Raw genomic sequence first — 12,617 nt, forward strand, 5'->3', positions numbered from 1 at the left:
TATTGTGATTCATCATTTTAATTTAAAAAATTGAAACCATTAACATTTACTTATCTCTGATATCTCAGTGAAAATTTTTAGAACATCATACATAACTGTGAACCACTATGTTTTGTGTGTGTATATATATAATTATATATATAAGGCAATGAAGCACATTCTATTTATGGGAATCTAAGCCTTACCAAGAACCTGTGTCAGCCATGGGAGATGTGTAAATAGAAAAGGAAGCAGCTGGGATAAAATGAAAAAACATAAACTAATCAAACTCTAGACTGCAATAAAAGCTGCCATGAAAGAAGAAAATGAAAACCAAAAATTAACACCACATAGAGCAAAAGATCAATATTTTATCGACTGACAACACACTTCTATGTACTCATTGGTCAGTCATTATCCATATTGATTTTATGCCACTGCACTTTGGCTCTGGCTTAGCCATGCACACATATCCTTCCTTTTTTTCCACTTTTCTACCTAAAATAATGGCTGTCTTCAATATGAAAAAAGGCCACCCAAGTCAGCCAAATAACTCCAGGTCTGAGTCTGAAGAAGAATGACTTAAGGACACCCGAGATGAGGACTCAGACTCTGCTGGACAGGGCAGAACCTGCTGTTCCTAACATCACTGCTCCATCCACAACGGCCCAGTACAGGAACCAGGCCACTGCAACACACACTGTAGAAGAAGGAGGCAGATAGATGTTTGTAACTCAGTTCTGGATGATCTTTAATAGTAGACATTTGAGTGCTGGAGCTCAGCAAGCAGAAATAAAGGCTGGCTACTTGGAAACTAACTACTGTACTGCAAGCAAGCACTGCCCGGCTTGCAACGACAATTACAAATTCTTGACATACTGTTAAAAAACACGTGTGGCTAATGGTGAAATGAATCAGGAATTGGTTCTGGAGAGTTGATAGCCTGCTGTCCACATGCAGGAATTTACAAGTAGAGGAATGAACTGTGAATCAAAGACCAAGCAGGTAAGGTCCTTAACAGGGCTTCAGTTGCTGGCAAAGCAGTTTTGAATGAAGGAAAGTACAAGGTTAAATGGAGCACTATGAGTGGCTCTTCAGTCAACTAATAAAAAGTATATTTTAGGCCTGTATTGAAGGTATAGCAAAAACAGTGGAAACAAAGTCTTAAGGCATATTCGTTATGGGAAAATGTGCATCAGCACTATTCAATCTTGGGCTTTCCTTACCTCTTGCAGTAGCTGAAAATATGGGTTCATTTATGTTCTAGAGCAGCTATGCCTAAAGAATTAAGTGCAGTTACCCAGTTTTGGGAAGGAAAGGAAAGGACCTGTGCTTTAGTGTTTTGGGTGACTTCTTTGGGTAGCAATCCCATTAAGGGAAGGAAAGTGACCTTTTTCCCATTGAATTGGCCTGTGGAATGGACCTTTCTGACTGCGCTCCTCAATGTGAAAGCATCTCCTACTCACAATTTCTGCCTGCTTTGTCAGCATCTTTTTTGCCCAAAGTATGGAAGAATATAATATTTACAAGGTGTTCTCTTCAATGTTATGATCCAAGAGAAAAATGCTTGTTCCCAGCTTTCTGTAGCAAGATCTGCATCTGTGAGTCAGTGCTAATGCCTCATCATTATTCATATGCCAAACAGACGTTTCACAATCCTTTTTGGTTCAGAGGTGATAAAAGATAAATTTTTAAGCTTCTAACAGCAGAGTGCAGTGTGTTACAAGGAAAACATACTGGAGTTAGGTTAAAATATATACAAATCTTTTCTGCATTGTTTCATTAACCAGTATGGGGAAGTTGTTTAATTTTTGTTTATAAACAGTTGAGAACTATGACTGGGTTAAACTGCTGTTGGAAAGTTACTTGAATGACGAAATAACTGTAGTACCTTTTATCTGGTTTTCTTACAGCAGACCAATGAACTACCTTGCTACAGAGTGAGAAATACTGCAGCTGTACAGCTTTCCACAGAACTATGAAGCAGAGCCACATTTGTGGCAGAGGATGTCATCCTGCCGAGTGAGGAATTCCTGGCCCACCAGGGAGACGGAACATTTCACGCAGGTAAAGCACTCCCCGTGCCACTGGCGCTCCTCAAATGAGATGTATTTGGCACCTCCAAGAGCTGAAAGAGAGTATGAAAAAAAAAAAAGAAGATCTGAATCCAGTATTTCTGGACATGGTTCAGTAATGCAACAGATGACTTTCTGATGTGTGATCAGGTTGTAATTCATACAGCGAACGGAAAAATGAACAAAAATCCATAGTGTGAAATATTCTTTATTGGCTGAATTGAAAAATATCTTTAAAATTTAAACAGTGGGAAATATTTCAAGCAAAGCCACAAGTCACTTGCTTGCATATCCCATTATGAGATCTGAACAGAGTGGGTTTATCAGAATGTCTGTTCAGGTTTGCTGATCTTCCCAACAAACTCTCATGGAAGTTATTTGCATTATTTATATAGTTTCTATACAACTCTGAATGAAATTTCATAATTAAGTTTCTTCAAGATGGATTCGTTTGGAAATTACCAGAGAATGGGATTCCTAGCAGAATTATCTGAAATAAAATCTTGAAGACTGGAGGAATTTGAATAGTTTTGATGCTTTTTTGTTGCTGTTGTTTTGTAGTTTGGGTATTTTTTAAATCATGCACATGGGATTGGGTATTCAATGATTTCTTTGTCCAATGACATATGTAGCATGCACCTGTAAGAATAAGGAAGCACTTTTCAACAGCTGACTCCACACATAATAGGATTAAAGTGCAGAATACCAGCAAATGCTCTCAGAAAACTCCAGCTGTCATAGACCAGTGACATACATGTCTAATTATAAATCATATATAAGTATATAAGGATTCATGAAATAATGCTCTGCTGCATTTGGCAAGCTTTCTAATTTGACAGGTGTGCCTTACCAGCAGGCAGTTAATCTCTGTTCAGTTTGATCACATTTGCATTTAAAAACAAAACCAAAGAAATCACAGAGGGGCTTGTGTGTACTGTCCTGGGAAGAGCAAAAAAAGCACCTTTTGAAATATTCTCAAGGAGGAATTTTCTACAGAAAAAAATTCATCAAACAATGCCTTTGGGCACATAAAACCACTCCTCATCTGTTAGAGAACATGTGTGATCAGTATGTCCTAGCAAGACACAGGACAGGTGACACAGAGAGAGTCTCTCTGATAGTTAACTCCTTCAGTCTTTCATTATGATGGGAGTAATTTTAACGGGTTTTTTTCTAAAGTGAAAGTCTTCTTTGAGAGGAGACTGATGATCCATTTCTGTCTGGTCCCCTGTAGAAGATGAAACTCACCTGCAATAGGTTTCTTGCAAGCAGCACACTTCTTGGCATGAAATTTGCTGAAACAGTCTACACAGTATGGGTACTCGTCTTTGGAAATGAATCTTTGTCCAGACAGCTGAGTGTTACACACAGCACACACAAAGCATTCTTTATGCCAAGGCTGGTCGTGGTAGGCCACTCCTCCAGAAGTTATAACCTAATGCATTGACAAACAGGGGCAGAGCAAAGAAACAAAGGTGTGGATCATGAAGGATTGTCCAATCCTTCATAAGTACTTCCACTTGTTTTCTCTCTTCCAACATGCCCAAGAGAAGAAAGTGTGGTCACATCAACTTTTTTTCATCTGGATTTTCCATTTAACTAATCTGCAGTTGAATTCCATATGCTATTGGTTTGTTATTTTCAATTTTCTACCACAATACAACCTCATAATTTGTAATAAGTATGTTATCTTTAAATGAAATTTTTCTATTACACTGTAGATAAGTGTTTAGAATCAGGCATGCTCTCAGAAGAGAAATTCTCAGTGATAGGCAGTGGGTGAGAGAACTGATGCTGAGATAATAGTTAATCTCCAACCAGGATTTTGCTGTCTCTCAAGTGCAACAATATTTTAAATAGGAAGAAAGACAGTAAAGAAACAGAAGTAAAACAGAAAGGAGAGCTACACAGTCAGAAGAAGAAAAAAATTCAGGTTTATCAGTGTCATCAACTTTGCCAGCAATACACTCACAGCTCTGCACTGGTTATTTCTGAAGAGGGAAATTTCCAGTTGTTCTGTGGGTCCCATATGTGTGGCAAGAAGCTGGTTTCACAGAATTTGTGAGAGACTGTACAGAAAAATTTCTATAAAGATGAGCTGTAAGATAGTGTTTCTACTATCAAGTCACATGCATGACAGGGAATTAATGAATGAGTGAGTGAATGAATGAATGAATGAATGAATGCATGCTGTTGGAATAGGAGGAGAAAAAGTTGAAGAAACTTAAGTAAAAATAGTGGTATCATCAAATTTCCCTGGGGAATACAGTTTCAGGAAAATCAAGAATAATATGGGCTCATGTCAAGCAAGAAAGATATTTAAATAGTTTCCAATCCCTTTAACATTCCAGTTTTGGGCTATTTTGTGGTTATGTTTGCTTTTCCATTAAAATCTAAAAATTGCTGACAAAAATTCAAGATTCAGTTTGGCAATTTAATCTATTTGGGCTCAAATCTCATGTATGGGAATTGATGCAAGTTTCAGAAATAAAATTGTTTTAGCTATTATGTAGGGGGACTATTTGCATTCCTGGAATATTTAAGAAGCAAATCCTGATTATTTCATGTAGGTGGTGCTAATATCAATGCCTGTAATAAACATTGAGCATAATTACTATAATTGCCATGTGTTCATTTAATGCTAGTTAAAGGCTAGATGCAGAGACTTGGGAATATATAAAAGTACTTTCTAAAGTTTAGCTACTGAAGAAAAAAGTAGGCAGCATATTTCCCTGAAATTAAAAGCTTTTGTTAGAGGTAGAGATTTACAGGTAATCATTACATAACTACAGGAAATTATAAGGTATTTGATGAAGTGGAAAAAAAAAAAAAAAAGCTTACAGAGTGATGCAAGTATTAAAGAATAAGTAAATTTCTGCCCTAAAAAACAGCTTAAAACATTTCCCTAGAGGAAAGTATCACACTAGAATAGTGTGATGCTTTGAGTATTTTCATCAACAAGAGACAATCTTAAAACATGAGAAATCAAGGGAGGGAAGAATTGATTTATCTGTGCTTGGGGGAAAAAAAGAAATCAAATCAAGCTTTCTGGTACCCACAAGGGTATCATCACATATTGCATCAGTGGGACTCCTGACTAGTGTTACCACAATTGAATGTTACTTGATCTGCTAATTGCCTGATACATTTCAAGCAAAATAGCCAAGATTGTGGATAATTTGCTCAGTTCAGGTGGCTCATTATGCATATGAATACATCTGAAAAATGATGGAAAGAGACGCATGTTTACAAAGGCAAAATCAGAGATTTTCAGGAAAGAAGGGTTTTATATAACTTTCCATTTAACCTTTGCTAAAAATCACAATCAATAACTGAAGAAGCCCAAAGCATTTGTTTTGGCAAATAAGATTCTTTCAGATCTAATCAGTCTTAGATTAACAAGAGTGGACAGCAGAGACTGTCACAGTTGCCTTTCAGTGTCCAGTGCCATTGGGAAGATCCTGATCTTACTCTTAGTTCACCACACATTTCACACCATCCAGCCTTTCTCCCATGAGCAATATTGGCTCACTAGGGCATTATTTGCATTGTGTGTTTAATTACCTTTTTGCAAGCATAGCAATGATGAGCAAATTGCTTCTCAAAACAGGGCACACAGTAATTCTCATTGTCTTTGGTGATTAATAGTTTTGTTCCCAATGGTTGCTGACAATACTGGCAAACAAAACAGGATTCATGCCAGGAACTTCCCTTAAATTCCATTTTACGTGAACCTGAAAAAAAACAAAGTGAACAATCCTCTCAGATATAGCCTTGTTGGGAATGCTCTTGGTTTTGAGCCTTCTAGCTCAGCATCAAATAACCCAAGAAAACATCTTCAATTGAATAGAGTTTCTAAGAATGCACTTGAAATTTCAAGAGCACATTCAGTGCCATATATTCATCTGGCAAAAGATGTGCTGAATTGCCTAAGCTGTGATTTTTAGAGTCTGTTCTTATATGAATTTTTGGGGTTTTTTGTGATTATGCTTAAATTGCTCAGTTTATCTTAAACCAGCCAACTCAGTGATAATGTTCAGGTAGACAGCAATTTTATAAATTAGAAATTAATTTGTTGGATGCTTAGTATATTTATTATTGTTCTGTCTTGTATCTTTCCTAAACTAAGGCTCCTTCACTTATAAATGCATTGTTTATCTTAATCAGTTTAAATTGGCAACTTTCTAAAAGTAAATATTTTTTCTGTGATACAGCACATTACACTGACTTCTCCTATAGCTCACCATTTCTGTCCTAGACCAACAATTCTTTTTATCATGTTTAACTAGATGCTTTTGATACAGCACAGGGACAGAAAGTTGCTCAGTTAAATGTTTGTCAGAGGAGTCTCAGAGCTTTTATCTCTGTGTACAGGTGTCCTATCTTGATATAAAAATGTAAGTTAATCTAAGATATGCACATATATCTGGGAGCAATTTTTCCAGTGGATCTCCATCCTCAGCTTCCTATCTGTAGGTAGCAGAAGACTGCACAGAGAGGTGCAAGGTGCTTTTCCATCCTTTCCACATGAAGAAGAGGATTGCTGCTATATCTGATTAATCCCACTGCACCTGTTTCCTGATCTGTGGGGCCAGTAGAGAAACTACTGGTTGTATTTAGACACAAAAGGCTTGCAGCTTCATCCCAGTGATCAGAAGGTCAATTTCACTGTCTTTCACAGCTAGGTCTTTTCAACACAGAGCTAGCAAGCTGATGAGAAGGAAGTTTATGATATAGAGACTGGCTGGCATTCCCATGCCTCTGTTGCAATGTTTGTCACATCTTCGGGCACTTGCTGCAAGGATTTAGACTCTGTGACAAAACAAGCAGCATGGATTTACACCAGAAGATAATGATGCAAACCTGAGTGTATTCTGGCACTTTTTTGATACTATCTGTGAGGTGTGCCTATTTGACAAGGTTTTCATAAACTATGTACAATTTAAGCAGTTTATAATCCTTTAAATGAACACAACTGCATTTTTACAACATTTGTTTCCACTAATGCAGATTTTACTTGTAATGAAAAGGAAACAAACTGTAAAAATACAAATTAGTGTTGCAGGTTGAATACAACATGATTAATCCAGTACCAATAGTAAGACTATAATTTTGCACAGCCTGGATCTTACTGTTCGGCATTAAGATATACTGAAAAACAAAATTCTAATGTCACTGCCAAATTTACTGACGTTCTCTGTTCCAAAAGCTAGGGACCCACTTTCCTAAGCAAGCAGCTCCCTTTTGCAACAAATGGTGCTGTGGCTCCTCTCAGATGCCTGTGAAGAGGCAGCTTTTGGGTCATACTCTGCTGTATGAGCTTTACTGATGTGGTAGAAATGAAAAGTCTGGAGCGTGTCCTGAACAGATACAATCAAAAGCTGAGAAGCAGCTTAGTGGAAAGTACAGAATTTTCAAGAGTGCTAATGGCAGGAAGTAAGCCTATTGTAAACATGGACAATATTGTAAAATGGACTTGTATTCATTTTAGTAAAAATGCTGCTAATGATTTGAAAGCAAATTGTCATGTTTTGACAATTTAAACAAAACATATTTCTGAGTGAAAGCACTAGTATAAAGAACACAAGCACAGGGTCTGTTCAATGTGGAAAACATGCAGATGACTTGTCCAATGTGTCACTTCTGCTCACAGTAGCTCAGTTTGTCTACCTATGCTCACAGTGGGATATGCTTCCTAAGAACTGCAACAGAATCAAGGACATCACATGAACACATTTTACCCTGGACTAAACCCTTAATATGGGTCAGTGGTAGATCAGAAGTCTCTGCCTGCTTTCTCTCCACTGATGAGAGAATGCTACACACAAAGGAAGAGCAGTCACCTCCAAGCTGTTCTGAAAGTCAAGGACCTTGTAGCTTGGTTATTCCAGGAGGAAGGTATCATTAAAAATGGGGTTCCATTTCTCAGCAAAGGGCCCCTGTTGTCTTACCAGGCATAATGGTCTTCTGGCAGTGAAAACACTTGGATGAATACTCATCAGAGTAGCACTCAGTACACAGCAAGACCTCATCCTTGGCAGCAAATGGTTTCTCCACGAGTGAGCGACTGCACTTGGCACACCTGAAGCACCCCTCATGCCAGTGGCGGCCTTTGTAGGCCAGATCCTTGGAGAAAGTAAGTTCATGTTAGTGAAAACATTTATTTACAGTGCTTTTATCCTTCAGTTCCTTCCAGAACTAAAACAAAAAAGGAAGAGCATTGCAGTGGCGGATCCAACAAGGAGTGTGCTCAGGAAAGGTGCAGGTGCTCAATGTCACTGTTGTGACATTGTGACTGTTGTGTAGATCTCTTGCAGAGGCCATTAGGAGCTGCTTTGGCAGAATGTCCTTCCTTATGTAACACAGAGGTATGTTTTTACTGGAAGAATCATGTTATATATTACAGTTGTCTTTCAAGGAGAAACAAGTGATCAACATTTTTAATGTGCACAGACCACTGGAGAGGAAGCCCATATTCTATAGAATTTGAAGTGAACCTTATGTATTTTCAATGTTACTATTTCTTCTTCCAGCTGACATAACATCATTCTAATGGTTGTCAGAAAACAAGCAATTAAAATCTCATTGAGAACAAAATGACTATTAGCAATATTAAAAAAAAAAAAAGTCATTGCTTTTGTTTACATCTGATATAAATCCTCCTGAAAACTTGACAGGAAAAAGTTTTAGAGTCAATGGGCTTAAGGGATGAAATAGCTAACAATATATATGTATGAGATCCTGACTAAGAATTTGAAAAAAAGCCAAACAGCAGATTTAATTTTCCCACAATTAGAAAAGCAGGGGAAAAATGCACCTCCAAAAAACCTTCCCAGCTTAAAAAATAAACCCTTCCAGGGTTCTTTTATAAGTAAGAAACACAGAAGGGCACAAGTCCAATCTCATTGTTCTCCCTGATCATGTTCCTGCCTTTTAAAGAGCTAAAAATAAAAGAAATACCATGCTTCGTTTCATTAGGTGCTGAGCACTTAGCATTTTCATTTGCTTTAGTTAGCACTCTGAACCTTGCAGGAACTAGGCTGTCAGCCCAGAGCAGCTCAAGGCAAGGACTGGGTGAGGAGGAGAGGAAGAAAACCAAGCTCTAGCCCCTTGGCAGAGATGAGACAATCAGCTGTAGATCTCTGTGTGCCACTTTTCTAGATGTCTCTAGCCAGGTGCACTCCTTTCTGTCTGCTTTTTTCTCCTATTTTTCCCTTCCACTCAGTCCAAAGACATGGCTTTTTGTTTATGATCTTCAATAGTAATCCTGTCACTGATTTAATTTTTGGTTTTAAAGGTGAAATTAAGTGAACTCAAAGCATGTGTTCTTGTGAATCTGACTGGTGCTATGGATTCAACGTTGGTGTGGGTGAAATGCTGATGAGACTTTGAGGAGTGTCTTCATCCAAATCAGCATTTCCCTTGGATGATTCCTGTATGTAGACTGTGTGCCTTGAAGTGCTTGGGCTGGGAAAACCTTCCAAGAGGTTTATTTTAATATCTTTCTGTGCTTTTATTTCTAAGGAACATAGGCAAAGAGAGAATGGGGAGAAGGTGGCCAGTACACACTGGACTTGGCAAAACAAGTGCTTTTTGATAGGTTTCATTTGACCTTAAAATTCAATGTCAAGTATATGTCCTCTAAATTAAAGTATGGGGTACTAGAAACCCTGTCAAAGACCACAGAGGGACCTGAATTATTAATTAATATTGTAAAAAATTGAGAGGTGAAAGGAAAGACAAGGTCAGAAAACTGCCACTAATACACCATCTGTGAGATGAGCAAGGTAAGCATGGAATTAAGCAGAAATAAAAAAAACCCCTAATTTCCAAAAGAGAGAGAGAGAATATGCAAACTATAAATATGTTGTCTTCTCAGCTTGGCATCTGCTTGTCAACACCTACAGTAAAAGTAATTTATTCAATGCTCAAAATATTTTTTCAATGAACACGTCTCAGAAATTCCAAGGTGTCAATCAACCTGATACACTCAATTACACCACCCACCCCATCACCCCCCCAGCAGTGTTCAGCCTCTGCAGCCAGTGGATGGCTGGAGGTGAAGGATGGAGCCCAGCTGAGGTCCACACAGCCTTGCTGTATGTGTGGGTATATGTGTGTGCAGATTTCCTCATCTTTGACCCCAGAGCTTTCCTATTCAGGGAAAATAGCACTGTTTCCCCCTGCTGTGTGTGGATGTACAACAGCTATGCTTAAGTCTCTTCAGTGATACAGGGATATGCAAAGGGGTGGGTATCACATCTACCACTAAAGAAATTGGATTTGTGTATAACTTAACAAGGAACAAAAAGTGCAAGCTGAATCTTTACCTTGGAGCTGCACTCAATGGGTTGCTTGCACTCTTCGCAGGGGTTGGCATACAGGCTGTCATAGCACGGGACACAGTAAGCATTCTCATCTCTGAGTGCATATTTCCTGCCCCGGAGAGGCTGCAGGCAGAAATGGCAATCTGTGTGGCTGCTGGTCATCCTGCCGGGGCCCTCCACGTGCTCTGCAAAAGAGGGGAAAATTGGGCAATTCAGTGCATGGTGCTTGCTCAAAGACTAAGTAACACTGCATTACCTGTGAAAGTTGGACAGGCATTTCCTGGTCATTTGCAGTGCCCTGGATTTCTTAATGCTGGCTTGTTCAACAATAAAATGGTAGCCTTTAACAATATACATTGTGAGTTGTATCACCTACATGATGGGGAGCAAGAGGGCTGCTTCAGCTTATTCTAACACTATTTCAGGTCAGACACCTGAAAATGAAGCCAACTTCACACTCTCTACGTAAAACTGCTGGCATTATGAGCATTATGTACTGGATTCTGAGATATGGTTCTGAGAAATTGGGTAATGGAGATAAAAGCAATACTTCAGAAATGAAACCAACTGAGGAGTTAAAAGGCCAAAGAGAAGAGGCAGGCACTTTGTAGTGTGTTCCTGACTTTCTCTTAATACTCCTGTCCTTCTGCTCCTTCCTTTCTTTTCAAAATACCCCCACATCCACCTGACCCAATGTAAGGAAGACAAGGGACTCCAGGATATATGACTGTTTTTTGCATTATCCCAACTGTGCTGCTAATATTTGGTGGCTTTGTAAGGTCACACAAATACCTCTGGAGAGCACTAGAGTGAAATATAAAGAAAAATAGACTAAATAATAAGTCAAGCAAAATCAGAACTCAAAGAAAGTTTTCCTTGTTGTTATTGGAAAAGATTGTTTTTCCTCACATATTTCTTTATTTCTATATTGGATTCCACATTGGCAGTACCAAAATAATGTGAAATAGTTTATATTTCTGTGCGAGACAAGTGCAGGAAATACCACAAATCTATTGAGAGTCAGTTGTATGAATTTCCCATCCTTCAGCTTTTCAGGCTAAAAAGGCTTGGACAAGCATCCAAACCTCAGCTGCTTATAGATCTGCAATAGTGAGTGTTTTAAGGATTGTGGAGATGAAGACCTATTTCAGTCTTCTTATTGCTGGTTGGATCATCATCACTTTGCTAAAATTGGGTCTTGATTCTTGGAAATGGTGGAAGAAGAAACCAAAAAGTTCATAGTGAAGCAACCCCAGAAACATCTGCTGGGCTCGTTGGGTTGCACTCCTCATTAAACTCAAAGGGTGTAGCTGTAGCCAGCACCAGCAATCATGAATTTTAGAGGAGTTGAAAATGACTGGGGAAGGTCTCCTAAAATATCCTAAAATATCTCTCACGTATCATTGACTTTGGGCAGCTGAAATTTTTGCACTTTGAAAAACAGGGCAAATTATTTCCTCTTAACCAGATGCATAGCCTGAGAGTAAGGAAGAACAAACAGAAGACAATATTTGAGGGAGTTCTTAGCCATGACAAAGCCTCCATCTAGTCCACTTAGAGTTACACCCTCATACTTTTTTTTAATACACTCACTGTCTTGTACCCATGGTTCAGCTTTAAAAAGGCATAAAATATTTTTCCTGGGTTTTTGCTTCAGTAAGCTCTAAACCAAAATGGTTGTTTGAGCTGTGAGAAAAAAACCAATTACTGCAGGTTTCCACTGGCACCTGTGCATAAGTTCAGGCATTTATTAATTAATCTCTTCTGGGAGGTGTACTAGTAAAACAGTGGAAAGGGGACAGGGAGCAAGGCTGTCATACTAATTTCAGACCAAAAGTAATGACTTGATTGGAAAACTCGTTGCTCCTGTAAATTGAAAATCTTTAGAGTTGAATTGATATATTTATTTCTTACTACCCCTAATATTACTACACCCTGTCAGCCCAGACAGGGTGTAGTAAGGAAATAAAACAATCTGGAACCCAGATCAGTGAGAAACATGCTTTCTTAAAAATATTTCTGATGTGTTTTATGTCATATCCTTGGAAAAATAATATAACAGGGTTTGAATCAGGACTTCCATTTCCTTAAGATCAAACAGAGATTTGAATGTGTAGCAAATAAACCCATTTATATGAGAAAATTGCATCCATCAGCTTGTACATTTACAGAACATGACATAAAACCAGGCAGAGCTCAGTGCATTTAATGCACAATCACAGTCATGACCAAAGTC

General features: G+C 38.4%; 1 protein-coding gene across 2 annotated transcripts in view; it reads right to left on the bottom strand.

Moving 5' to 3' along the window:
* Positions 1-12,617, bottom strand: part of FHL5 (four and a half LIM domains 5) — a 23,475-nt gene continuing 10,858 nt past the window's right edge. For both annotated transcript variants that reach the window (XM_077174737.1, XM_077174736.1), the window contains exons 2-6: positions 10,385-10,566; positions 8,006-8,180; positions 5,619-5,788; positions 3,303-3,489; positions 1-2,107 (exon numbers count right to left, since the gene is read on the bottom strand). In XM_077174737.1, coding sequence (XP_077030852.1) covers positions 1,956-2,107; positions 3,303-3,489; positions 5,619-5,788; positions 8,006-8,180; positions 10,385-10,543 — 843 coding nt within the window. In that variant the 5' untranslated portion in view covers positions 10,544-10,566 and the 3' untranslated portion in view covers positions 1-1,955. The remainder of the gene's footprint in view (positions 2,108-3,302; positions 3,490-5,618; positions 5,789-8,005; positions 8,181-10,384; positions 10,567-12,617) is intronic.

This window comes from Agelaius phoeniceus, chromosome 3, assembly GCF_051311805.1.
Source record: "Agelaius phoeniceus isolate bAgePho1 chromosome 3, bAgePho1.hap1, whole genome shotgun sequence".
NCBI lineage: Eukaryota > Metazoa > Chordata > Aves > Passeriformes > Icteridae > Agelaius > Agelaius phoeniceus.